The sequence below is a fragment of the Mesoplodon mirus genome (genome assembly GCF_964341445.2).
Source record: "Mesoplodon mirus genome assembly, chromosome: 4".
Lineage (NCBI taxonomy): Eukaryota > Metazoa > Chordata > Mammalia > Artiodactyla > Ziphiidae > Mesoplodon > Mesoplodon mirus.
The window spans coordinates 152220332-152248143 of NC_138979.1; the positions used below are offsets into that span (position 1 = coordinate 152220332).

The window sequence follows — 27812 nt, forward strand, 5'->3', positions numbered from 1 at the left end:
CAGCCTGGAAGCAACATTAGGGCTATAATTTCAATTACGTCCACATTTTAAACCTAATATGAGCTGGAATTTTGTTTATTTTGTTCACTGCCATATGGTGAGCATCTAGAGCAGTACCTGGCATATAATAGACATTCAATAAATGTTTGTTGAGTGAATTTGTTGACTAAATTCTGATCCTCTTTGGAGACACTGGTGTACTGGGAGAGCACTGACTTTAGAATCAAATAGACTTGGGTTCAAATCTTACAAGCTATGTGACCCCTTGTAAGTTATTTTTTCTCCCTAACTTCATCCTTCCTCATCGATAAATGAGGCTAACATTACCTACCTCTTAGATAGCTATGAGAATTAAATGTGTTAATTCATGTCAAATACTCAATACACTGTAGCTAGGTATGGCTTCTGTCCTTACCAGAAAAACTCCTGGAAATCCAGCTGTTCCTCAACGTTCCCCTCAAACATTTCTGAGTCTTCAGGGGTGCCTTAGGTACATTCACAAGTAAGTCTTCTTGGCTACAAAATCTCACTCTTCTCTTGGGTTCCCCATCAGCTTCCTCCTCCTCTGCTCTGGTTTCTTTTGGTCTTGTCTGATGCTGAGTTCTCCACTGCCATTTTGCAGTGCCCACCATGTAGGGTGCTAATATCTGAGCTGATACGCTGCCTCCTACTGGAAGCCAATGATGTCAACACTGCGTCAACGGCTCCGAGGCCACTGCTGCTGCTGCCACCCCCTGAAGCTTTCACCAAAGGCACCAGCACTGCCCATTAAAGTCACCGTGTGCTTCTCTGCTAGGCCGCCTCACTGGGCTGTTGCTTCCAAGGACAAGAATGCCCCTGCTGAAGCAGGAAGCATTCTTAGGCTGTTCCTATTACCCTGGTCCCAAATGGCTCTACAGATTGAGGAGTATTCCTGATCCACACTCCTTTCCACATGTCCCCATTGTGTCCCCAATATCTCACAGAAATTTTCTGTGACTGTGCCTACCTCCTGGGACTTAGTCACATCCATAGCCTGCTGGGTGGGGAACAATCTGAGCGGCATACACCAGCTGTTCCTCAAAACCAGTCCTTCCCCCACAAGCCATCTGTGGCAGCTCGTGTCTACCAGTTTCTTTCTCTCCTAGAAAGAGTCCTTCCTTGGTGGTTCCTGGGTCCCTCATACAAATAGGTTCCTGACAGGCCTCCCCACTGGCTCTCTAGACCAGCCCTGACATGTCTGAGCCCCAGAATAAATATGGCTGTCTCCAGCCCAGATCCTCGCCACTTTTAAAAGGGGAGAAATAGACAGTAAAGGTTAAAACATAACTTTCTTGGGACTATCAGAGCTCATCAACAGAAACTTACTACTGAGATTTCAAAATAAGGACTTCTTGGATAAACATTAGAAAAACAAAGGGGGCACTGATTGAGATGATTTGGTAAAAAGTCCCAACCTTTAACAGATGGGAGAAATTGCACCAAAATCAGTGACAAGGAAGTTACGTGCACATCTGGCGTCAGTGATCTGCAAAAGCTGATGGGGCTGGGAAACTCAGAACTAGAGGAGGCACCCTTTGGGGATGTTTGACGAAACAAGGGCTATCACAGTGCTAGGGGCTATGCTAGGAGCTTTTCATACACTATCTCTAATCTTCAACCCTGTGTTACTGGAAAAAACCACCCGTCCACATCCACTCCCTCCCGTGCTCACTAGACGAGGCCTGGGAGGAAAAGAGCCTTGTCTCTCAGAGTGAGTGTAATCTGGGGCCCTCAAAAAGTACAGTGGGTAACTTTAAAGCTTTGACAGAGTCCTTGGACATGCTAAGGGAAAGCAGCATTTGCAAGTAGGGACTGGAGAGAGATGAATTGCTCGCATAAGATCATAGGAAGAATCTGTTTTTCCTCTCGAGGATGGCAGCAGAGATGAAAACAGGCAGAAGAGAAAGAAGAGGAGGTCTGAGAGCCATGGAAAACACCTGAGGAATGAGAGACCGAGAGAGATGATATTCATTTGGTATGCTTGGCTGGCTGTAAATCCCTCTGTGCACTATGAAAAGGCCTTAGATGAGTGAGTTTTCATTGAAACTAAGGAAAAAGCTGAGCTCCACAACTAGATTGACATGGCACAGTTCCGAAGCAGTGTGTGGGGATGATGAGACACTATTCCAGAATTCAGATAACCTTGGGGAAGCAGGAGCTCACAGAGAGACCATTCACATCCCCAGCAAGTTTTCCCAGGGAGCACATGGGACACTGTCTGTACCTGTGTGATGGGTGTCTGAGCACATCTTAGCTAAAAATTAAGGGCCAGGAAGACCCTCTGACTGACCTCTGCTTATTTATACCTGTAGCCACATGGTTTGTATGATTTTTGAATTGTTTGTCATTTTGCATCCCATTTATAAACATTTCCAATGTCATTAAAATCTCTTTGGAGACATATTCTACAATTTTTTTGCACAATATGGGTGTACTTTAATTTTCTTAACTCTATAGAATTGAGCATTCTGGCTGTTTCCAGCCTTGTTTTTTGTTTGTAAATAATTTTTTACTGAGCAGCAGTTTGTCTGATACCAACCAGGGTTCTTGGCCTTCCCCAATCAATAGGAATTGACTAGAGGACAGGCAAGGCTTTACTGGGGCTCCTGCAGCTGCAGGAGGGAGTGAAAACAAGTAACAGTTTCCCTGGCTCACTCCTCCAGATGGGGCAAGCGGGTTCCTTATATGGGGTGAGGGTATGGAGGCGTGGCTTAGGTGTTTTGCCCACCCCTTTGGTGGTGTTGAGTGCAGGGGCATACACAGTGCCCCGCTTTTGCTCCTGACACCCTATTTTTGCTCCCGGCTCTTCAGAAGTGGCAGTTGGGTGTTTTGGTCTTTTTGTATCTTTTGTCCATAATCTGCCCGCAGTTATTTTTAGTCCCTTATAGTTCCTTTGTATTTTGTTGTTTGAGGAGATGTTTGTCCAGGTGCAAGCAGCTGCAGCAAAGGGTCCCAGGCCCAGCCTGTCTCATAACTGTCCCAAAATGAAGTTAGGTAATCTAGACTAACTAGCAGTCTCAAAGTTAGTCTCTGTTGAAAGCCTGACTATACAGATGAACAATGGCCAGACCATATATGAAAATTGAACTCTGACCCACAAGCTCTGCAACAACCACCCAAGAAGCCAAATTACAGCCTCTGTAGCCATCAGCCCATAATCGCCAACTTCCCTACATTTTGCCCCTGCATGCAAGTCAGGACCAACCAGAGACAGTCAAATATGCTTTCCAAAACAATCACATAGGGTGTTCTGCTTCCAGGTAGCCTCATGCCAAAAACCTCCCATCAGAGCCTTGAAGCCTTGAAGCCTTCCCTGTTTTTCACCATGAGGTTTTCCCACTCCACTACCTGTCTTTGAGTCTCTGCCAAAAGCAAGTGATCGTGGCTGAGTCCATTGCTATAGCAAGCTCGTCAAAAACAGTCTCTGCTTGTTCTCATCTGGGTGGTCTTCCTTTATGTCCACACTCCCCTCGAATTAACCTGGTGGACACTGACCCCAAAGGAATGTCACAGGCAAAAATACTGTATCAGAGTTTTTTCCACCATGAGCCATTGGAAAATACCGGCTAGAGAACCCAGAGGCTATTTTCAGCCAGGGGCCTCTCTGTGAGTGGTATAAACCCCACCCCATGGCTGCCTTAAACCTACCACCCTCAGCAGTACCAGGAAGCTTAGGGCAATTGTCTCAGGCTCTAGTGAGAGCTGGATATCCTACCATCACCCCACCACCTCCAGTCCCCAGCATCCTGCCACCAAAGTTACCCAGTGTGGCGTTAATGCCCTAAGAAGAGCCCTGCTGTCTACCTTCCTAGCTGTGTGATCAAGGATAAAATGTCTAGAAGGACATCTAAGAGAAAAACACCTCCACAGCCCATGCACACCTATCAGACAGAAGGTCCTTGGCCCAGTGTCTTTCTTGGCTACTTGGTGCCTGCGGACACACAGCAGCAGCGGAAGGAAGCCACAGAAAATAAATCAGCTGCTCAGTTCAAATTGCTCCAGTCCATCACATTGCCACGTCGCCAGCCCATGGTGCTGTGCTAATTACCACGACATGCACCAAAGTCACTTTTCAAAACATGGTCAAACAAACTACAGCAGGGCTGGCCAGGCATTGAAACACTCAGGCACAATTGTCAAAGCAAAGAATTATGTGGCAGTAAATAGGAGTCTGGACTCCAGTTAAGGCATCACCTGGATGACAGCCTGAAGGTTACTAACCCTCTGTGGACAGACTGGCTCATCACCACTTCTGCTAGAGAGAGAGCAAAAGGGTATGGGATGGGAGCGACCAGGCATGAGATTCAGTCAGACTGAAACTGGGGTGGTTTTCTCTACTGTTATCCCTGGGCAACCACAACTTCAGGGACAGTGGATGACGCTGTCACCTCAGATTATCTGAGGCAGGTGTAGGTGCTTTACATACTTTCTTAAGCCTCTTGGCCAGTTCTCCCAAACCATTGGGAAACTGACAGATGTTTCCTGACAGACTACTGTGTGTCTAGCACTGAGGTTCCTCTGTGGTTGTCCTTGGAGGGCACAGGACAAGAGCCCCACTTTATCTTCTCAGGGCTCCTTCTTTAGGGGTATTATCAGAGCCACTGTAGGTGCTGATATTTTGGGCTCCATGGAGAATTCTGAAGAGATCCTCACTAGCCCCACGTTCTGAGAAATGGTGTGGCTAACATTTGAATAGGCTTCTAAAGTCTATTAAGCACCATTTACAAAACCCACTTGGTTTAATCTCTGCAAACCTTCCAAGTATTATCATTATCATTATCCTTCTTCTGAGGCTCAGAGAGTTTAACTAATTTATCCTTGAACATGCAGCTAGGAAGGTAGACAGCAGGGCTCTTCTTAGGGCATTAACGCCACACTGGGTAACTTTGGTGGCAGGGGGGCTGGGGACTGGAGGTGGTAGGGTGGTGGTAGGATATCCAGCTCTTTCCAGAGCCTGCGGTGCTTGCCTTAAGCTTCCTGGTACTGAGGGAGGGTGGAGAGTTTAAGGCAGCCATGGGGTGGGGTTTACACCACTCACAGAGAGGCCCCTGGCTGAAAATAGCCTCTGGGTTCTCTTCAAGATCCAGAAAGGGAGTGCCTAAGTGAAACAACTCCTCTGCTATTTTAATGGGAAAAGAAAAGCAGGAAATACAAGGAGTTAGCTGGTTGCCCGGATGCCCCTAACACACCCTTTAACTGTAGAACTGGTCACTTCCTGGATGTAAAAGAAAGGTTTAAGAAAAAATTGCCCGAGAAGTCTCCCACTCCCAGGCACCAGCCCAGCCAGCTGCAGAGGGGGAAACAAATGAGCTTCTATAGATGGACTCCTTTGTTGGAATAGAGGTTAATTGTGGCTTCTCTTTGCTTGTAACCTGGGGTGTGGAGGCTAACACTTTAATGCTTCTCTTGGGCCGTAATTAGGAGTCCCTGGAGGGATGACCACTGTCAGAACCCCAGAGGGGACCACTTATAAGAAAGGTCATGAATCTGGAGAAATTAAGGGATCAAGTCAGAGGGGTAAGGGGCCTGTGGAGCTGGGAGAGAAGGAATGTTTTCCTGCAAAGAGTTTCTCTTCTTATCCTCTTTTCCATGCTACAATTAGGTAACAAGACCCGGTGCTAATAAATACCCCCTGCCAACCCTCAACCAACCAGGGTAGCAATGCCCAGACTGGCAGGCAGCCTGTGCGCAGAGGCCACGGGTACTGGCCGAGTACAGAGGTGCCCATGGAGGGGCAGGTCTTTTTCTCTGCCCCTCCTGACCCCAGTACCACGACCCTCCACCGTGGTGACTGCCTTCTGGAGGCTGGGAAGACAGAGGCCCTGCCCATTTGCTCGCCCCTGTCCTTTCCCTCCCCCACTGCCTCTGCACAACTTCCACCCACCAGCTCCTCACACCTCAAACGGCCTTTACCACAGGGAGGTGCGGCAGAGACAGCTCGTGCATTTATTTTTATTTTGCATTTTATTTTATTTTTTAACATCTTTATTGGAGTATAATTGCTTTACAATGGTGTGTTAGTTTCTGCTGTATAACAAAGTGAATCAGCTATACATATACATATGTCCCCATATCTCTTCCCTCTTTCGTCTCCCTCCCTCCCACCCTCCCTATCCCACCCCTCTAGGTGGTCACAAAGCACCGAGCTGATCTCCCTATGCTATGCGGCTGCTTCCCACTAGCTATCTGTTTTACGTTTGGTAGTGTATATATGTCCATGCCACTCTCTCACTTTGTCCCAGCTTACCCTTCCCCCTCCCTGTGTCCTCAAGTCCATTTTCTAGTAGGTCTGCATCTTTATTCCCGTCTTACCCCTAGGTTCTTCTGACCATTTTTTTCTTTCTTTTTTTTTTTTTCTTAGATTCCATATATATGTGTTAGCATATGGCATTTGTTTTTCTCTTTCTGACTTACTTCACTCTGTATGACAGACTCTAGGTCCATCCACCTCACTACAAATAACTCAATTTTGTTCTTTTTATGGCTGAGTAATATTCTATTGTGTATATGTGCCACATCTTTTTTATCCATTCATCTGTTGATGGACACTTAGGTTGCTTCCATGCCCTGGCTATTGTAAATAGAGCTGCAATGAACATTTTGGTATATGACTCTTTTTGAATTATGGTTTTCTCAGGGTATATGCCCAGTAGTGGGATTGCTGGGTCGTATGGTAGTTCTATTTTTAGTTTTTTAAGGAACCTCCATACTGTTCTCCATAATGGCTGTATCAATTTATATTCCCACCAACAGTGCCAGAGAGTTCCCTTTTCTCCACACCCTCTCCAGCATTTATTGTTTGTAGATTTTTTGATGATGGCCATTCTGACCGGTGTGAGATGATATCTCATTGTAGTTTTGATTTGCGTTTCTCTAATGATTAATGATGTTGAGCATTCTTTCATGTGTTTGTTGGCAGTCTGTATATCTTCTGTGGAGAAATGTCTATTTAGGTCTTCTGCCCATTTTTGGATTGGGTTGTTTGTTTTTTTGATATTGAGCTGCATGAGTTGCTTGTATGTTTTGGAGATTAATCCTCTGTCAGTTGCTTCATTTGCAAATATTTTCTCCCATTCTGAGGGTTGTCTTTTCGTCTTATTTATGGTTTACTTTGCTGTGCAAAAGCTTTTAAGTTTCAGTAGGTCCCATTTGTTTATTTTTGTTTTTATTTCCATTTCTCTAGGAGGTGGGTCAAAAAGGATTGCAATCCCTATCAAACTACCACTGGCATTTTTCACAGAACTAGAACAAAAAATCTTAAAATTTGTATGGAGACACAAAAGACCCTGAATAGCCAAAGCAATCTTGAGAAAGAAAAACAGAGCTGGAGGAATCAGGCTCCCTGACTTCAGACTATACTACAAAGCTACAGTAATCAAGACAGTATGGTACTGGCACAAAAACAGAAATATAGATCAATGGAACAGGGTAGAAAGCCCAGAGATAAACCCATGCACATATGGTCACCTTATCTTTGATAAAGGAGGCAAGAATATACAGTGGAGAAAAGACAGCCTCTTCAGTAAGTGGTGCTGGGAAAACTGGACAGCTACATGTAAAGGAATGAAATTAGAACACTCCCTAACACCATACACAAAATAAACTCAAAATGGATTAAGGACCTAAATGTAAGGCCAGACACCATCAAACTCTTAGAGGAAAACATAGGCAGAACACTCTATGACATAAATCACAGCTCGTGCATTTAGATTGATTCTGTGCTTTGTCTCCTGCTGACTAAGTCACTCAGGGTACTAAACTGCCTCCTGGCCTGGGAACAAGAGAGAACAAGGAGCTGGAAGTGGAGAAAGCCATTCTTCTGCCTTTCTTCACAGGTCATGCCCCATGAACGACAGTGTCATGTTGGTCAGTGACTCTTGCTGTGAAACTGTTGCAGGAAGGGGGACCCCTTCCAGGGCCCAAGAATGGGCTCTTATTTAACACCTGGAAGTGAATTGTCCGAGGAGACACACATGCTCACAGAGCAAGAGCTTTATTGGGAAGGGACGCCTGGGTGGAGAGCAGGAGGGTAAGAGAACCCAGGAGAACTGCTCTGCCAAGTGGCTTGCAGTCTCAGGTTTTATAGTAATGGGGTTAGTTTCTGGGTTGTCTCTGGCCAATCTTTCTGACTCAGGGTCCTTCCTGGTGGTGCGTGCATTACTCAGCCAAGATGGATTCCAGAGAGAAGGATTCTGGGAGGGTGGTAGGACATACGGACTGGTGTCTCCTCTCTCCTTTTGACCTTTCCCGAATTCTTCTGGTTGGTGGTAGCTTGTTAGTTCTGCGTTCCTTACCAGGACCTCCTGTTGTAAGAGAACTCATGCAAGTGGTTACTATCTTGCCCGGCCAGGGCGGGCAGTTTCAGTCAGCGTTTCCCCTAACAAAACAAGTCTCAGGGCACTGGGTGGTGTGGGAGCAACGGTGATCAGTGACACAGATGGGGAAGGAGATCTCAGTGTCATGGTTGCAGGGCTGGGCCATGTGCTTCAGAGACTGCACAGGGAGAAGGGAGCACAGGATGCATGAACTGGGACTGAGTTTTGGCCTAAAGACCTTTGAAATCTTCGTGAAGAGAATAGAAGACACATACGGCAAATCACAGTAAACCCAGATTTTAAAGAGTCCATAAATGGGCCTTGGATTTTGCAAGATGCAAGACTTGGATACAGCTTTAGGGCAGATGGTTACTTAGTTCTGGGAAAACCAATGTAATGGCTCATTTAATTATGCAAATGTGGGAATACAGTGGCTGGAAGAGAAAAGTTCTCTGGATGGTAAAGTGAATGCGTGTATTTGTTGTTGGAGTCTGATACAGGTCTCCGCTATGCTTTCTTAGGAAAAACTGGATTTGCTGAGAGAGAATTTGGTCTATGCCAGGCTGATGCCCCATTGAAGCTTGCTTATATTTTTGCATAGCTCACCGTAGATGATGGGCCTGCTCTTGCAAGGGTTTTATTGGTACTCTGGGCACAAGCAACACAGATTTGGGGAGATTCTTCTAGGGGCCCAGCCATACAGGCTGCTCTGGCATCTCCAGGAGAGACCCCCTTGGCGAGGACATTGGCATCCCCTGATGGACACCATTAGCAATAAGGCTTTTTTGAGGGGATTCTCTAGTATCAAACATTCAATACACTAGGCACTGGAGTTCTTACCCTGAGTCTATGCCCCCTAAGAGATCAGTGAGTAGAATTCAGAGACTCTATGTACTTGATTGAAAAGCATTTAAAAAATTTTTTACTAATTTCTAAATGAAATACAGCATTTCCTTCAATAATGATGTAGGCAATAAACTGCAATAGTCTTAACAGAACTTATGACTTTGTTACCAATAAAAATCACAGATATTTTCTTATCTCTTTGCTCTTGTTCCTGTTATCTTAAAATCTTTTTTATGCTCATCACTGCTTCAAAGCCACAGTAACCGTTGGATCTGCCACTAGAACCTGGCAAGATTAAACTAACCTTCTAGTTGAGATTAGGTAATAGAATCATTTGTTAGGTGGCTTTCACTGGATCAGATTGATTCCTTGGCTTAGGCCATCCTGAAGGACATCAGTTATTGAACTGTTTGGGCAACGTAAAATACCTATACTCTATTTTTAGCCAATGCACCTATCTTGAACACAACTCATTTTACCAGTGAAAACTAATATCTAACATATACTATGCTAACTAACAAGCCCTCCGGTGTTATTATAGATAAAGGTAGTTGAAGTTGTTGTGGTATCCCTCTCTTGTTAGAGTGTTTTTTGCTTAGAGTTCTGCTTAGGGTCTTTTTCTCAGATGCTATTCATCTCTGAAGAGTACATCTTTCAGGGGACTCCAAATGTTAATAACTGCTCCAACAGTGTAGGTGACACATTTGTCATGTTAACTATGCTGAAATATTTTAAATTATATGACAGCAATATAACACAAATCAAGGCTGACCCAGAAGTTTGGTAGGAATTGTAGGTTATCTGGCACTTAGTGAATACTTGTGCTTCTCTTGAGTAGCTAAACATCAAACTTCTCTTTGAATTTACAGTTGAAACCATTTGGGAGATAGTACCAGCTATATGGGTTCACATCCTATGAATCCCTTGGTCATGGGTAGATAGCCTCCAGGGCAGGTTTGGCAAACTCTGTAATGCCAGGTCATTAGAAAAAGAGTATCCTAGGGCCTCCCTGGTGGCGCAGTGGTTGAGAGTCCGCCTGCCGATGCAGGGGATACGGGTTCGTGCCCCGGTCTGGGAGGATCCCATATGCCGCGGAGCGGCTGGGCCCGTGAGCCATGGCCGCTGGGCCTGCGCATCCGGAGCCTGTGCTCCGCAACGGGAGAGGCCACAACAGTGAGAGGCCCGCATACCGCAAAAAGGAAAAAAAAAAAAAAAAAAAAAAAAAAAGAGTATCCTAAAAGCAGGAGACCACTGCTGCATCTCCTTGCCCTTTCTTTGGAAAGAAGCATATTATTTCACGGAAAGCAGATAAATGCTGAGTGGCTGCCTTACCTTGCTCTTAGCTCTGTATTTCAAGTATCCTATTCCCAAAGGTGCCAGATCTAGCTAAAAATAGCCAAGACATTGAACCCAAGAGCAAGAGAATGCTAAGCTTCACCACCTTTGGTATCAGTTTCAAATGTAAAGAGCTTCAATGCCCTTTAGCAACTAGAACTACAGGATTGTTTTCTTGCCTTTGAAATTGAACTGTATTTTGACCAGAAAGAAAAAGTTATTTAAAGCCTTAGCATTATTAATGCAGGAAAGGACTACAAGGAGCATTTGGTCCAAGTTCCCCATTTTAACAGATGACGAAACAAAGGCCAAGAGAGATAACTTAATAGCTACATAGCAGGCATGCTGACCAGTCTGAGAGGATCTTCCTTTAACACAAAGATCTAGTCCCTACTGAGATGAGACAGTGGGAGATGATGAAATTGAATCTTCAGAGCAAGCACGTGTGCATATACTAGCAATAACACTCAGAAAATGCAATGGGAAAAATATCTCACTTATAGTAGTAGAAAAATGATAAAATTCTCTAGTTAGATTTCTCCTTCATTTCATCCACAAAAAAAAAAATCTAGATGGATTAAAGATCTAAATGTAAAGAAAAAAACAAGTTGATAAAGGTTCTAGAAGAACAGATAGGTGAATATTTTTATGATATTTGGGTAGAATGAATGACCTTCCTAAGCAAGACACAGAATCCAAAACCATAAGAGAAAAGATGTACAGATGTGATTGAATAAAAATTAAAAACCACTGTAAACCAAGGCAAATAAGAAGCAACAGATTAAGAGGAAATACTTGCAACATATATTACAAGCAAAAGGTTAATATCCACAATATATAAAATTTTTCAACAAATAAATACAAAAAAAATAATTCAATAGGAAAATGGACAAAGGACATGAACTGGCCAATCACATAAGAAATACAAATTGTCGTGGAGGAAAAAAAATTGTCATGGAGCATATGAACAGATGGTTTCAGGGAAATAGATTTTAATTGTTGTTTTCAGACTGCACTTGGTTTCAGAACCATCTAGGCAAGAGTATTAAATCATAGGTAAGGGATGGTCTTCAGGGAAATGGGCTTTCCAGAAAACTGAAAAGGTATAGGCAGAGCTATTATTCAGGGAAACCCGGCCTTAAATTTGTTTCAAGAACCAGGAGAGTTCAAGTTGGATAAACCTTTCCTTAGACAGAAGTATGGCTTGTATGTATAAAGGGGACAAAAACTCTTGAGTATGGAAAGTTTAAGGCATAGTCAGACTTGAATTTTTCTACATCTGGCTTGACTCCCCTTGTAGGTGTGGTGTGCCCCCCCCCCCCGAGGCCTGGGGCCAGGGAAAGATGCACTGAGACATCCACCTTTGCTCCATGTGGCCACCCCACTGCCGATAAGATTGTGTATCACTGGCCAATTAAATCCAGACTTTAATTTTTTTTCTACATTGTGTGTGTGTGTGTGTTTTGTGTGTTCCCTTCCCAACAACTGGTAAATACCTGAAATGCTGCAATGTTTATTCTAATTAATATAAGAAATTTAGTTCAAAATATGATACATCTATTTTTGTCTAAATGAACAGAACAAATGAAAATACCCATAATATCCAGTGCTGGCAAGAGGTGAGGTAAAGTAAACTCCAACAGACTGTTGGTAAGGATGTTATTTTAAATATTTATTTAGGCTGCGCCAGGTCTTAGTTGCAGCATTGCAGGATCTTTTTTAGTTGCGGCACACGGGCTCGTAGTTGTGTCGTGCAGACTTCTTAGTTGCGGCATGCAAGTGGGATCTAGTTCCCCGTCCAGGCATCAAACCCTGGCCCACTGCATTGGGAGCATGGAGGCCACTGGACCACCAGGGAAGTCCCAGTAAGGATGTTATTAATAAACCATTTGGGGGCTTCCCTGGTGGCACAGTGGTTGAGGGTCCGCCTGCTGATGCAGGGGGCACGGGTTTGTGCCCCAGTCCGGGAGGATCCCACGTGCCGCGGAGCGGCTGGGCCCGTGAGCCATGGCTGCTGAGCCTGTGCGTCCGGAGCCTGTGCTCTGTGGCGGGAGAGGCCACAGCGGTGGGAGGCCCGCGTACTGCAAAAAAATAAAAAATAAAAAAAAATAAACCATTTGGGGGCCAGTTTGGCATGGTCTCTTAAATACCAAATGTAGTTTTCCCATTGACTTAGCAATTGTAATTCAGGAATATGTGCATGTGCTTAAGCCACATGGATAAAGATTTTATTGAAGTATTATTTTTATTGAAAGTCAGAAGCAATAAATGGCATTAATAAGAAAATGATTAAATAAACGGGAGCATGTCCATGCTTAGTTTATGGTCTTCTGGAAGCAGATCTTGTGACTAGGATTCAAGTGCAAGATGTTTGGGGAGTGTAAGTAGGGAACTGGGGAAGTGATGCAGGGAAGGACAGATGGCCAGTAAAGGGTGTGTTATTAAGCCAGTGAGTGACTAAAGTTTAATCTTTCAGGAAAACTCTGAAGGTAGTGCAAAGCACGTGACTTGGAATTATCCTAGCCAATGGGCCAGGGAGCTGGGGTATTTATACTCCTACGACTTTTAGTCATTGTTAAAGCTGCCTCCCAGAGGGACATTAATTCTCAAGTACTTCCACTCAACCATCCATTGGCAAATTGGTTTCAGTGGCTGGAGGGAGCTACCCAACAAAGGAGGAGGTACTGGCCATTGGCAGTCAGGCTGTAATGTGTGAAAATGATAAGGGTTTCCAAAGGGATATGAGTGGATCATGGACAGTGTCTGCTATGTATGCTAACAAATGCAAAGAGGCCATTAAAAAGAATGAGGCAAACCAAGGAGCAAATAAATATATCATATACTCTCACTTTTGTAATAAAAATACACATCACATAGTCCACAGTGGTTACCTCTTAAGAGAACAAAGTAAAGGAAAGGATGGATTTTTAAAATTTTATTTTGTACCTTTCTGCCATTTGTTTGTTTTACAAGCCTATAGAATCTTTTAAAGTTAAAAGAAATAAGGGGAAAATGAGGAAACACATTCATGACGTAACAAGGAAAAGATGAAGAAACTGGAAAAGAGTATGTAGCTAGGACCAAAAAATACATTCACTAATTCAGTCACTCAACATATTTTTATCAAATGCCTTCTATGCAGCAGGCTGCATACTAGATTAGATACTGGCTAAAGTGGCCAGTAAAGACTTTACCAACTGATGTACTAAACTTGCTGATCTAAGAACCTTTCATGAGTTCCTGACATTGGTGGAAAGTGTTATTTTTTTTCCTTGAAGAATCCATCCCATTCCCAAAGTTTCTGAAGCTAAATATTCATGCTTTTGAGGGATTTGTAAAGTTGGTCCTTTTTAAAAAGGGAAAGCACAGAGCTTTGGAATACATGTGGATATGCTTTTAAAAGTTAAAAAACACTAATGCATAGTATAGGGTTAGCCAAAACCCAATAAATTGTGATTTTTTTTCATATGTATCCTGAACGGAAGTGAAGTGTTCATTGACAAATACACAGGATGGTGGCTCTTTTACCCACCTGAGAATTTTAAATGTTTTTTCTGGATACATGACTCTTGTGCTAAGTGGTTATGCTTTTGGGGTTAGCAACGTCTTTTCTGGGGGAAAAAAAAAGACTGAATCTCCTGTCCCTGAAATTATATATACCAACTCTATGAAAAAGAAGAATGTACACAGAGGGCCCCTTTTAGCTCCCAAACATTGACCTCCATAACTTTTGTTACTTATTGTCTACAGCCTTGAGAACCATTGAAGAGGTGGTATCAGTGTGACTTAAGGTGAATTGCTTCAAACTCTTTGTTTCCAGCTTTCTCATTTGAAAGGTGGAATAATAGTAGACAGTTATAGGGATGGTAGAGGACCAGAGGTAGAAAGTGGAGAGCACAGTGCAGAGCACAAAGCAAGTGTTCCATTAGTGTTAGCTTCTGTCCTTCCCCACTGGCAAGGCCTGTCTCCCCCTGCACCTCTCCTAACCTTAGTGAAAAACTGTATAAAAGTAGCAGGTGAATGAATATTGTTCTACCTCCTGATGAGATCTCTGTGTCATTGTAAGGTGACCTGCAATGATTTCCAGTCTCCTGTGTCTCCACCTTTGTGTAATCCCCTGTGCTTGAACCACAGGGAGAGCCTGTGACTTGCAAAGGTCATGGGATGTCACTCCCTTGATTAGTTTACATTATATGGCAAAGGGGAGGGATTCTTAATGTAATTAAGGTCCATAATCAGTTGATTTTTGAGTTAATATAAAGGGAGATTATCCTGGGTGTGTCTGATTCAATCAGGTAGAAGCCCTTTAAAGAGGACCTGGGCCCTCCCTGAAGTCAAGAAACTTTCTCTCTATTGCTGGCTTTGAAGAAGTAAGCTGCCATGTGGTGAGAGGGCCACTGGAGAGGATCTCACTGCAAAGAACTGAAGGTGGCCTCTAGGAGCTGACAGTAGCCATCAAGGAAACAGGGGCCTCAGTCCTAGAACTGCAAAGAGATAAACTCTACCAACGACCTGAGGGAGCTTGGAAGTGGATCTTGCCCCAGTCAAGCTTTTGATGGACTGTAGCCCCCACCAACACCCAGATTTCAGCCTGGTGAGACCCTAAAGCAGAGAACTCAGCTAAGCCAGCCCTAGACTCCTGACCCACAGAGATTGTGAAATAACAATCGTTTGTTGTTTTAAGCTGCTGATTTTGTGATAACTTGTTACACAACAGTAGACCACCAATACAATTTCCCTCTAGCTCTTCTGATTTATACTGAGATAATAAAGAGGATGGTGAGGATAATGAAGGAATGGGGGAGGGGGAGGAGGAGAAACACAAAACATTTATTGAACAGTTATTATATATGTCAGGCACATTAGTCATGGTCCTGAAAGGAGATAAATGGGACACTCAAGTGGTAAAATAGGGAGAATCTAACAAAAGGACTATATACAGAAGTATGCACAGGGTTAGGGTGCCCAACAAGGGATGCTGAGGCCATGAGCATCTCTAGGTGTGAAGGTCTAAGGGGAGAAAGCAGAGTTAATGGAACCTTTAGAGAGCTTAGCTACAGGACAGGGCTGCCTGACAGGAGCTGGGGATGGAGGTAGAGGTATACAGCCTCTATTGAAATGGTGGCCCACCATTGTGAAAGCCAGGGGAATAAATACCATGGGTTCTTATTCCTCTGAGTAGCTATTCTTCTACTAGTATCTCCCTTTGGTTGAATCCAACCAGAAGCCAGAGGGCAAAGGACGCTTGATGATACAGTCTTAGAGGTCAGTCTCTAGGGCACAGAGCAGGGATGAAGAAAGGGGTGGAGAATGCAACTGGATGGGTTTATTATGGAGAGTAATAAACCCTCATGGATTAGCTCATTGATTTTTGGTACATGAGGACTGGTGCGTGGAGATGTTACATAATTTGCCCAGGGTAAGAGGATCAGTAGGTGATAGAACTAGGACTGGAACCTAGTCATATCTAGTCCCGGAGCCCGAGCTCTTGACCACTCCAAATACAGTCCTTAGGACCCTTTGTGCCTGCTGCCTTTCTATTCTGGGCTTTCCTCTGGAGCCAGGAAGTCCCTTCTACTCTCAGCAGCAGTGCAGGCTTGAGTACCTCTTTCTTCACCGTGGCCACCTTCATTTCATCGAAGTCAGGTACCGGCATCTTGCTTGTGGGTGGCCAGAATAGGTCCTCCACAATCAACATGTGTGACCAGATGAGGGGAGAAACAAACCTTTTCTCATGAAATTTCCAGCCTAGTTGTTCAGGACCAACAAGAACAGAAAACTCTCCAATATTTCAAGAAACATGGATCAAAGCCTTTGACATTTTCTCCCAGTCATCTCCAAATTACTTCAAAGTGTTTGTTCACACCTGGCAGGAGGGCAGGAGAGGGAGCTTCAAAGCCATCTGTGGAGACTTCCTCCTCTGAAGAGGTGATGAATTCAGCTATTTCAGGAGCAAGAATATAGATGTGACCCTGGCTCAGCTCAGAGTAGCTGCCTAGAATTCCCACCAATATCAAGAAGGAAGGAAAAGGAAAGTTAAAAAGACAACCTCTCAACCTAGTTCGTAAACCTGCCAAATGCTTAATTAGCTTCTTTATAGGTCCACTTCCCACTTTCCTCCAGAAAGTGTCCTGGTAGGACAGCGAGGATATAGGATTTGGGGGGACAGAGTGCTTGGTTCTGGTCCCAGCTCAGCCTCGTATTAGCTGGGTGACCCTGAGCAAGTCATTCATTCAGCAAACTTTTATTGAGGGCTTTATCCTTGAGAAGTGCAAAGATGAAAGACACAGTTTTTGCCCTCAGGGAGCACACAGAAAATTGAGTAGAAAATGATATGTAAACAAATAACGATACCCCATTGTGATAAATGCTAAGGTAAGGTCCCAAAAGGGGTGCCTGGAGAAGGGGAACCTAGCTCAGCCTGGAGGAGCTGATCTACTAAGCTGTCTGAGTTTCCATCCCTCAGCTGTGAAATAGAAAGGTTTTATGTGTTGGTGAGGGGAGCTAATACGTTATTCATTCACTTAGTGCTGGGCGCTGAGAGGAATGCAAAGCTGCATAAGACTCAGCTCCCACACGAAGCCCCATCAGTGACTTGCACCTGTCTCTGTGAGAGGGAAAGAAAACCAGCATGGCCCTCAAGCCCTTGCTCAGGATACTTGTGAGGAAGAGCTCTTGCCTCTCGCTGCTCCTGCCTCAGTTTCCTACACATTATGTGCTTTCTTGAGTATCCATATGTTTCTGGTGTCTCTGTCTCTGTAAATATGCTAAACTGAGAGAGGTGAGGTTTACTGGATTGGCAGAAGCAGAGCTGCTTGACAAAGGAAGTCAAAACTCAGCTGGCACGAGACCCAGAACAAGGAGGGCAGGAGAGAGTAGAAGGGAGGGAACCAGAAAAGCTAGAGGCAAGTTAGACCAGCTCCCAGGAGAATCCAAGGAGCCTGGCCTGTGCCTTGGTGGCTCCAGAAGTTCAGGACTGATTGGCTTTTCATGAGGATAAAAAAAAGCCAGCAGAACTGTTTCTTATTAGCAGCCAGATTATTTTAGCAAAAATTCTGCCTTCTAAGGAGGTAAAAATCAAGATGCAATTAGGAAGTGAACACAGACTTCTTGAATAATTCGGGAGATGATACTGCTGCTTGCAAAGGCGTATGCTTTTCTTTCTTCAAAGGCAAGTCTAAAATGGCATTTCTCATTCATTAATGCCCCGTCATTCATTCATTAAGTGCTAGGCACTGAGAGGGATGCCAAGTTGTACAAGACTCAGCTCCTGCCTTCAGCTTTATTCTAGTGAACGTTTACTGAGCACCCACTATGTGCCAGGCACTGGACCCCATCCTAGAATCAAGAATAAATAGAGCACAGTTTCTTACCTCAAGGAGCTTGTCGTCTAGTGGATTTGCTAATAAAATGTTTTCCCACTTAGAATATTCTAAACACTGACTTGAACAGATAGTATATATTTTTCTCTCCTGTGATTCTGTCAGTTCTTTGGCCCTTGTTGGGAGAATAAATCTTCTGGATTTATTCTAGAAGCTCACCAGTTCGGCTCTGAGCTCGCAGTTATTTGTGACTGAGAGAGAGAAAAAAAAATGGTCTGTTCCCTATCTCTCTCCACAGGTTTAACAATGCACCCGGCTGGATCAGGAACATCCACTTTGTTCTCCAAATGAGGTGTTACACACGCTGAGTCATTTTTCTGGCTTTTGAAAAAGCTCAGTTCAACCCTCCAATTTCCTACCTTTCTCTTCCACCTGCCTTGTTTAATAATTAGGCTATTTAATAAAAGCTTTTGATGAGGGAGTCGGGGAGGAAGATGGTGATTGTTCCGGTTTACAAGTGCCTGGGGAATAGAGCAGCTACCTCTGCCAGAGTCATCATGTTCTGGGTCGTTCCCTGGACATCATGCTGAGTGAAAAGGCCAGAGGCCTTTCCCACTTCAGGGCCCAGACGTGGCTAACCGGGGGTCATTCTGTCTCCAAGGGCTTGCCAAAGAATCAAGTTTGGTTCCTGTCTCCAAGAGGCCTTGTAGTTCCTGCTCCTGACTTCTCATTGCATATACTTACTTGGAACTTCTACTAACAGCAGACGAGTTCAAGTACACACTGGGTTTGCAGGGTAGAGAGCAGATCAGACTGGGTGAAGGTAAGGAAGAAACTGCAGGTCAGCTTATAATGAGACAGAAGAGTCCAGAGGCCTCACTGGAGGAAGACATTTCAGTAGGAGGGCACTCAAGGCATGGATTTGAGCACAATAAGTGACAAGTCCCTGCAGAGAGAGGGAGAGAACATCATACTGAGAGGCTACATAGCTTGGGGGGAAAGAGCACTGGTTTTGGAGTGATGGAGATGTCAGTTCAGATTCCAGCTCCACCATTTACTAGCCATACGATCTTAGGCAAGTCGATTAGCCTTCTCAAGCTTCAGTGTCCTCATCTATAAAATGGAACTAATAATCTTGTATAGTCATTGTGAGAACCAGGAATAAAATACATCAAGTTACTGGTGTGCAATAGGCCCTCAATAAATGGCATCTGTAATTATTTATTGAGCACTTTTAAAATACTAGGTACTAGGTACCTTATACAGTAGGTTGGGGGCATATGTGTAGAAAGTGTGGTTTGACCAGTAGGACTGACCAATGTATTATCCCAGGAGATTCTCCTTGGGTTGCCAGGCAGTGGGCTAGCTCCCTCTTTCTCCAACAGGGGGACCGGCTGTACCTAATCTCAACTTCCTGTGGGACCAGGAGACCTCAAGCTGGGCATTTCAAGCACTTCCCTAAGCAGTGGGCCCCTAAGCTCATACTGCTTAGTGTCTGAACCCCAAGATATTTACCCCCTCAGCACAGCCTCTCTCAAGCTGACCTATGAAAAGGAAGAGCAACAAGTGATTCCTCCTTAGGAGTGCTGCTCCAGAGCACACCCAGCCACACCCCACCTGACCCTGCCTCTCTGCAGGATCCAGAGAGAGCAGAGGATCTGTGTACCTGCCCCTTTCATGAGCGTCACCTGAACCAGTGATGCTACTGGTACTGAGCCCTTTGCCAGAGCAGAAAGCCAGTCTCCACTCAGAAACAACAACTCTAAATGCTGTATGAAAATATTATACTAGGATACAGTTATTTCGCATGGTCCTATTGGGGTGCAGAGGAGAGGCATCGAATTGCCTTTTGGAGAATGTGCTACTTGAGCTAACTTTGAAAGAAGAGTTGGCTGGGCAGGTGTGGGGAGGGACATTCCATTCAAAGGGAATAGCAAAGCGTGGAGGTGAGAGAGGAAGTCTAAGGAGTTGTGCTTGCTCAGTTACAGGAGTAGCGATGTGACAGATGATGCTGGGAAGGTAGACACGTCTTTGAGGCTTGTGCTGAGAAACTGGAATTTATTTTGGAGGTAATGGAGAGTCACAAAAGTACCTGAGGCAGATGTGCATTTTAGAAAGATCATCTTGCAAGCTATGTGAAGCGTGATTTTGGAGGAGCAAGACTAGAGGCAGTTGCAACAACCCAGGGAAGAGCTGATGATTGCACAAACCAGGGTGGAGCAATGGGAATAGAGCAGAGAGGATTGAGAGAGAGGATTATAGTCATAACATGTTAGGATTAAAAGAGAATTTAGGAGTCATTAGTTCTTTCTTTCACAGATGAGGAAATTGAGGACTAAAGAGATTATATAACTTCTTGCAAATTGAATCTCCTTGCATCCAAACCTCCTTTTTCTAGGGAATTTCCCAGATGGCTAGGAAGACCTGTCATGTTTTTCAGGGTCCGCTTCCCTAGGTATGGTATTCTTGGTCTTTGGAAGTGTAAGGGTGGGATAGGTGGCTGACTTCTAATGAAGATTACGTTAGAAAAGGGAAGGGAGCAGACTGTGGTAGTCTCTTTCCTTTCCCTGATGGTCTCTCAAATCTTCCTTCATTTTAGAAGGATGTGGGGTTTATTTGCAGAACTGCAACCTCCAATGTTGGTTTGTTTGTAGAAGGATGGACAGTGTTACTTCCTGGCAAACAAAACACACCCAATTTGTCACACTTGTGGTGAATGCATGGGAGTAACCCTACAATGTACACAAAGAAGCAGAAATTCTATCTGATGCAGTGAATGTGGGATTATCAGTGAAATCTGATTGGTCACCTGGTGTGCTCTGACAACCAAGCTTTCAGCATCCTTTCTAGAGAGTGTCACTTGAGATGTGTATATGAAATAGTCCTGTGATATAGGTATTATTGGGCACATTTAACACAGACGGAAACTGAAGCCCAGAGAGCCTAAGATCGTGCCTGTGGACACAAGTAAGTAAGCAGCAGAGCTGGGGTTCAAACTCACAAGTGCTCAATTCGTATCCCCTATTTTTCTCACTCCACCTGTTTACCTTCCTGGAAGTTGGTGCAGGACTTGCCATCATTTTCTCTTTTAACCCTAATGTGTGCACATCTACGGCTGTATGATTAGTTGATCAGAGAGAGGGTGTGTACAGCCTTATATTTTTGATCCTCTGACTTAAGCATGGACTGAACCACCCATGGATGAGTTTGAGTTGTTCTCAGAAACAGAAGATGTCCTTCAACAACACAGCTATCATGCTAGCCCTCTGCAACATGGGGTTTGTATAGGGCCAAGGGGACAAAACTACTGGAGTGGGGTCCTGGCCTTATCAGAGTCCTCCCTTTTAAGGCCAATTTTCCAAATATAGTACAATCTACACCTTTAACAACAACCACTTCTCTTCCCTTAAGTGAGGGTGGGAAAAAGAAATGCTAACACCAATTAGCTTTTTTCTTAAACATACCTTGTTATAATGTTCTTTAATTATAAAATATCATATATTATAAATATTATAAATATATTGGTGTGGCCAAAAAATTCGTTCGGGTTTTTTCCATAAGCTCTTATGGAAAAATATCTATAAAATTAACAACATAAAATAATAACATTCATTGTAAAATTGTATATATAAACATTTGAATATATACTCATATACATGTATCTATATATATTTGCATATGTGAGTATAGATACAACGAATAAAGCTATCTGTGTATGTACATATATAGGCATAACCATATTTCTTTTGCACGAATGGGCTCACGATGTACAAACTATCCTGCAATTTTCTTTTTTTCAGTTATCAAATAAACTGAATTTCTTTGTAAGATCATACTGATGGGTTTCTCTGACCCAGTGGTTGTGGGGAACGTCAGTACCCCCACTGTTTCCTGATTGCTCCTGATACCTGCTCATCTTGATAAGGCCTGTATATAACCGGATCAAATAATATCATGTATCTGAGAGCACTTTACAAATGTAGGGCGCTGTACTCATATTAGTTATCAAAATACCATATGTAATGTGAAGATACATTTATATAGGAATGGATTGGATGCTTCTCGTAGTGTTCTTGTGCCATAGCTAGGGGAGAATGTTTGCACTTTGGACCGGGAGAAGAGCAGACACTGAGGTTGATAATGTAGTTGGTCCTGCCTGCTGTCAAGTGCTCACCATGGAAGGAGTTTTTAGCCCTGTCTGTGCCTTGCTTCTGGTCACCTCTGTCCCCCGAACCACCTGGGTGATTGATCTGAGGAAGTTTCCTAATCACATCTGTTTCACCAAACAAGGCGACAGCCACAATGGGAGCAGGGATTTCTTCCAACCTCTCCTGGGAGTCCAGAATCTGAGGACGGTTGACTTGGTGGAGAACAAGGGGCACCTTTTAGCTCTTTAAAACACCCCTCAAAAAACTCCAAATCCCTTTTTGGTTCAGCTTAACGTTTCACTTCTCCCTGCTTCCAGCTGACAGTTAGAGAAAAACCAAATTGGTGGTTGGCTGGTTGGGTTTTTTTTAACCTAATGACAAGCCTGGCTTAGAACTGCTCAACCATTCTTCACCTCCCCATTACTGTAGGTCTATAGATAAACAGGCATATATATAATCTACTTTTGTTTACTTCTCCCCAGATGGAAGTCCATTAATTTCCCAATATATTTTACAGAATGACTTGCCTGTTTCCAGCATTGGGAAGATATATTAATTCTTAGTTCTGAAATGTTTAAGTTAGAAAATAATAGGAAATAGAAGAAATAGAAGGACTGAGATGTCTCATGTCTCAGATGTTCACCCTAAACTACTTCAGAAATGCCAGCAATGAATTAAAACCAGAATTCCAGAGGAATGACCTAAATCCTACTTCACCAGAGACACTCTTTAAGTTCCTTAGCAAAAATTGCAGTTTATATCTAGAATGGAGGAGCTTGATGATGGCTTGAGTCAAGTAGCATGAACTTAGCTCCAAGTGGACTGGGAATAATGAATCAATATTGTCTCTTTATGGGCAGAGACCTCTTTAGAAGATGACAAAGGGAAGACACAGTCAAGTATAAGACACATATCCTGTGATATGTTAGTACCGAGAAGGAGAGCTGGCTTGGATAAAGAGAAAGATCTTTTCTTGCTCACTGAATCGTAAACCAAATCTGCTCCTCTGCTTGTTCTGTGGTGCTCCTCCTACTTTAATTTTTCCCTAGGCACAAATGAAATGGCCCTACAGAAATCCATCAAGTAGCTGCCCCATCTTGTCTTTGATCATGGGGTCCTCCCCACTGGCGTCCGAGTTTTCTATAAGGTGATCTGAAGCCTGGGGATCCCAGCATGCAATGGATGATAAAGACTAGGGTTGTGGTTGAGTCAAAAATCAGGGAAAAGATAAAATTCAGGTCAAGGGACAGAAAACTTCTTCGTCAAAAGATTAATAAAACTTCATATTTAACTAGTAACTGCAGGGAAGAACCTAATCTTACAACATAATAGATGTTGTTGATAATGTTAATTACCTCCTTGGAAGCCACCAAGAAGTGGCTTTCAATTTTATGCATTTATTGTCCAAGTTGTAAATTTGGTCTTGGAATGAACAGGTAGTAAAAGACTTGAGAAGCTTAATAAGGGAGGTTATTTACTTTGTGTATAAATGAAGAGAAGGTTTTGAGTGAATAAAGATTAAGAGACAGAGAGAGATAGAGAGAGAGAGACTGACTAACCCTAACCCTGGGCTGGTACCTTAGGTGAGCCCTCCATAGGGTGTTGGTGAAGGTCGCCTCAGAGGCAGCACTGGCTCTCAGTCTTGTGTACGCAGGACCTCCGTTTTATCAGTCCCCTTGGCAGTGAGCAGGTTCTAGTAGGGTTGACAGAAAAAATACAGGGCACTCAGTTCTAAGTTTGATAGATAACAATGAATATTTTTTTAGTATAAGTATTTCCCCTGCAATATTTGTATATTTATTTGCTAAATCTGGCAACCCAATCTAGGAGGCTTCCATTAATTAACTCATCAGAGACTTATTGATAAGTCAGAATGCCAGTGTGTGGATTTTCAGGGCAGGGTACACCTTTCTATGTATCAGAGTCCTTGCGCCCACTATCTGTGCCACTGTCCTTTAGGTGTTTGGAAAACCAAGTTTGCCGTGGTTGGTGAATCCCACCTCGTAGTAAAGTGGTAAAGCAGGCTCATGGGCTGTGCATCCAGGCTGCAGTAGAACATGGGAACCCTGGGTGTTTGACTACAGGGACACCACCCAGAACCTGGAAGAGCAATCCAGTCAGACACAGTGCCTCTCTCTCCCCCCAGTAGTGTTGCAATAATGTTGGGCTTAAACTCTCCTTTTTCAATATTTATTTAAAAAATTTTTTTTACAAGTCACCAAAATCTTACTCCTCATCATAGACATGCTGCCATTTCCAAGATATCTGCTGATTCTGCTGATTAAATCAGTTTATATTTTGAGGGAGTCATGCTAGATGTGTTTTGCGGTTTAGGAAACTTGATAGTCTTAACTAGTAGATGTAAATTTTACAAGATAGTTTCAGGTACATACATATGTGTCTTTGATTTTCTAAAACAGAATTGTTTTCATCTCAGACTCCCCTTCTGTGCAATGCAGAAAATTAATCTAGGGACTACCAAGGAGATTAATTCACACTCACATTCTCTCCCTTGCTCTACTTTAGATGGAATCTCAGTGGGATCAGAGTGAGAGAGGGGGGACCATGTGATACCACGTGCTCTGTGTTGGTAGCTCCCAAGATGAGTAGCTGCCCCATCTTGTCTTTGATCATGGGATCCTACCCCCTGGCGTCCAGAGTTATCCTCAAAGGTGGCTGCATGCCCATCTGGTTTGCTCAGCTTGTTCTGCCATCCATGGTTGTTCCTCCATGGTGTGACTCCTTTGGGCTGCTGGCTGTCACTCTCAGCTAACTTCTCAGAGTATGAGTAGGGTTCAGCTCCTCTCCCACACCTCTTTGGGGCCACCGGAAACAAGGCTGTCAGTGAGTTCTCTTCCTCTATCACCTGTAAAGCCATCTCTTCTCTGTTGACCCCATATCAGTGTGGCATAAGCACATCTGTGGAGTTAACTGCCCTCCCTAGATAGGAAGTAGACACAAGCCTCCTCCATTCTCAGTTTCCTCAAAGCTCATCTGGTGTTCTACCCCCAACCACATTTCCCTCTCTTCTGAGGGGATTCACCCTGGGAAGATGACAGGGGACTGGGGCCTCTCTTGGAGACCACGCATCCCTACTGTCCAGGTAACCCTACTGGACTGCCTGAGGGCTGATTATCTTGGACGGTTCTTTTGGATCAGTCCTATTTGTCTACTGGTTAGGCTCAAATAGTTGTTGAAAGCTCAGAAAGTCCTTTCTCCCAAGTCTAGGTCTTGTGTTCAGTACTCTAATTTGAATATCAAAAGCTAAGCACTGACTTTCTTGGCATTCCAGCTGTAGCAGCATGACTTTTCCCTAGCACAGGGCATGGCTTGGATGGCACGTGGGAGAGGACAGTGAAGTGTGCAGTGTTGACGGGTGCAAGGAAGACCTAGTTAATGTCTCCAAATGTCCTTCTGCTGCACTGGCAGTGGACCTGTCACTGCACTCTGTGCCTTAGACCCACATAATCCTCAGAACAATCCCCCAAACTATTATCATTCTCATTTCCAGAGGAAGAAAGGAAAGGTCGAAGAGAGGATAGGTAACCTGTTCAAAGATTCCAGTTACAAGTGATGGAGAAAGAATTGAACTTAGGGTAATCTAATTTCAAAGCCTTCATTTAAAATCCTAACAATGGTCTCTTTACCTTGGTGAACCACTGACTCTCCAGGAGTTTGTTAAAAACAATTTTGATAAAGACCCAGCGCAGGAGATCCTGATCCAATTGATCTGCGATGGGGCCTGGTCGTCGTATTTTGAACTGTTTCTGTAGGTAATTCAGATGCACACCAAAGTTTGAGAGCCGGCTCTGTCACTTGTTAACTGTGTGATTTGGGACAAATTACACCTCCCAGGGCCTCAGTTTCCTCATTTGTTAAATTGGGGATGATGATACCCCCTACTTTTGTGTTACTGTGGGAATTAAATGAGTTTAAAATAAAAGCACTAGGAAGACTGCATGGCACATAGTAAGTGCTTGATAAGCATTAAAGATGATTACTTTTGCTGCCTCTTGGCAGCAACTTACTTACAAAACATTTTTTAGGAGCTCTATTTCCTGGACAGATTACATAAAAGAGTAATTGCATGCATTTACATAGATTTTTAATAGTTTGTGTCTCAGAAAGTGATTTTTTTTTTTTTAGCCTCTTTTCCCAAATCTCGGTTTATGCCAAATTTGGATCCCATGGTCTCCTGTCGTCCTAACCATCTGGAGGCCATATTTTGAAGGTAAGTTGAAATTAAGCCACGGATGTAATGATGATGGCATGTCAAAGAGAAATAGGTCTATGAATCTTGACCTTGGTTGTAACTTAGAAATACAGAGAGAGCTTTAGACAATACCCAAGTCATATCCTAGATCAGTTAATATCAGATTCTTGGGGAATAGGGCCCAGCCATCAGTATACGTATATATATATTTTTTTTCTGGGGGGGGGCGTTACGCGGGCCTCTCACTGTTGTGGCCTCTCCCATTGTGGAACACAGGTTCCGGACGCACAGGCTCAGCGGCTGTGGCTCACGGGCGTAGCCGCTCCGCGGCATGTGGGATCTTCCTGGACCGGGGCACGAACCTGTGTCCCCTGCATCGGCAGGCGGACTCTCAACCACTGCGCCACCAGGGAAGCCCCATCAGTATATTTTAATCTCCAGGTGATCCAATGTGTGGCCATTGGGCCCCACCCTAGCTCTACTAAGTAGAAACTCTGGTGGTGGGACCCAGTAATCTGTGTTCTAATAAGCCTTCTGCAAACCTCAGGACCTTTGATGTGAACCATTTCATTATCCTCCGCATGTCCAGGTCTCTGGTTCCACTTCTCTGTCCAGTAGGGTGTGATGTAAAAGCAAGAGAGAAGATGTATTAACTCAGTTCCCTTAAGAAGGTGCAAGCGGGTCAGTACTGCCCTAGCCAGGCCTGCCCTAGTATGGGGAAATGAGGGTCCTTCAGCCTAAATGCCTGTATCTCAAGGGGAAGATGATCCAATTAAGAGAGGCCCCACTTTCTCAGAATGGAGACCATGTCAATATTTGCCTAAAATACCCCTTTTTTCTAATCCTAACTCTGCCCTGGAAGCTTCACGGAGACCAGTAACACGTAAACAAGTTCCACACCAACCCATCTGCTTCTCATTTCCTGCAGAATGCTAAAATGAGTCTTTTAAGGTTGCTTACGATATGTCCCTCTCCTCCTGCCCTGCCCCTGGGGCGCTAGCTCTGCGTCCTCAGACCACCTCAGCCCCTGCCTCCTCCTCCACCCGGGTCCTGTCTGCGCAGACTTGGCTTCACACAGTGCTCACAGTTATTCCTGGCATTTGCTTTTTTGGCTTAGGGCACAGCCAATGATATCTTTTTCTTCTGTTTAAAGCACTGTCTTCAGTCTCCTCCTTTGTCCCTTTCTCCTCTGGCAAGTGTAATGCTATTGACAATTGAAAGTGGCCTGGTTCCCTGGAGTCTGGTAAATGACCCTGCTGCTAGAATTAGTGTGAGAACGGTGGGCAGAAGTGAGAGCTGGGCTAACAGGACCTGCTCTCCTGGGGCTCCAACGCCCCTCTTGGGACCTCCCCAGCGTACTTGGGAGGTTGGAGTACCGGGGGGGTTGGGGGTGGGACCTGGAATAAGTCTGAATTTCCTTCCTAAATTTGAGCAGTGACTCCATGTGACCTTAAACCACTTGTGGCTTTGCTGTCTTCTGTTTAGCTTCTCTTAAGTAGACCTTTGCCGGAGTGAGGCCCTATTCAGTTGCATACCTTATTTTACTGCACTTTGCTTTATTTCACTTCCAAGATATTGCTTTTTTTTTTTTTTTTTTACAAATTGAAGGTTT

The 27812-nt window shown here is 44.0% G+C and overlaps 1 protein-coding gene across 1 annotated transcript in view; it reads left to right on the forward strand.

The window, feature by feature from the left end:
• The window catches only part of LOC309802933 (uncharacterized protein), a gene marked incomplete at its 3' end in the record, with an annotated part of 176547 nt that overhangs the window by 115795 nt on the left and 32940 nt on the right, over positions 1 to 27812 (forward strand). Inside the window, exon 3 of the mRNA XM_082618788.1 lies at positions 26134 to 26218. Coding sequence (XP_082474914.1) covers positions 26134 to 26218 — 85 coding nt within the window. The remainder of the gene's footprint in view (positions 1 to 26133; positions 26219 to 27812) is intronic.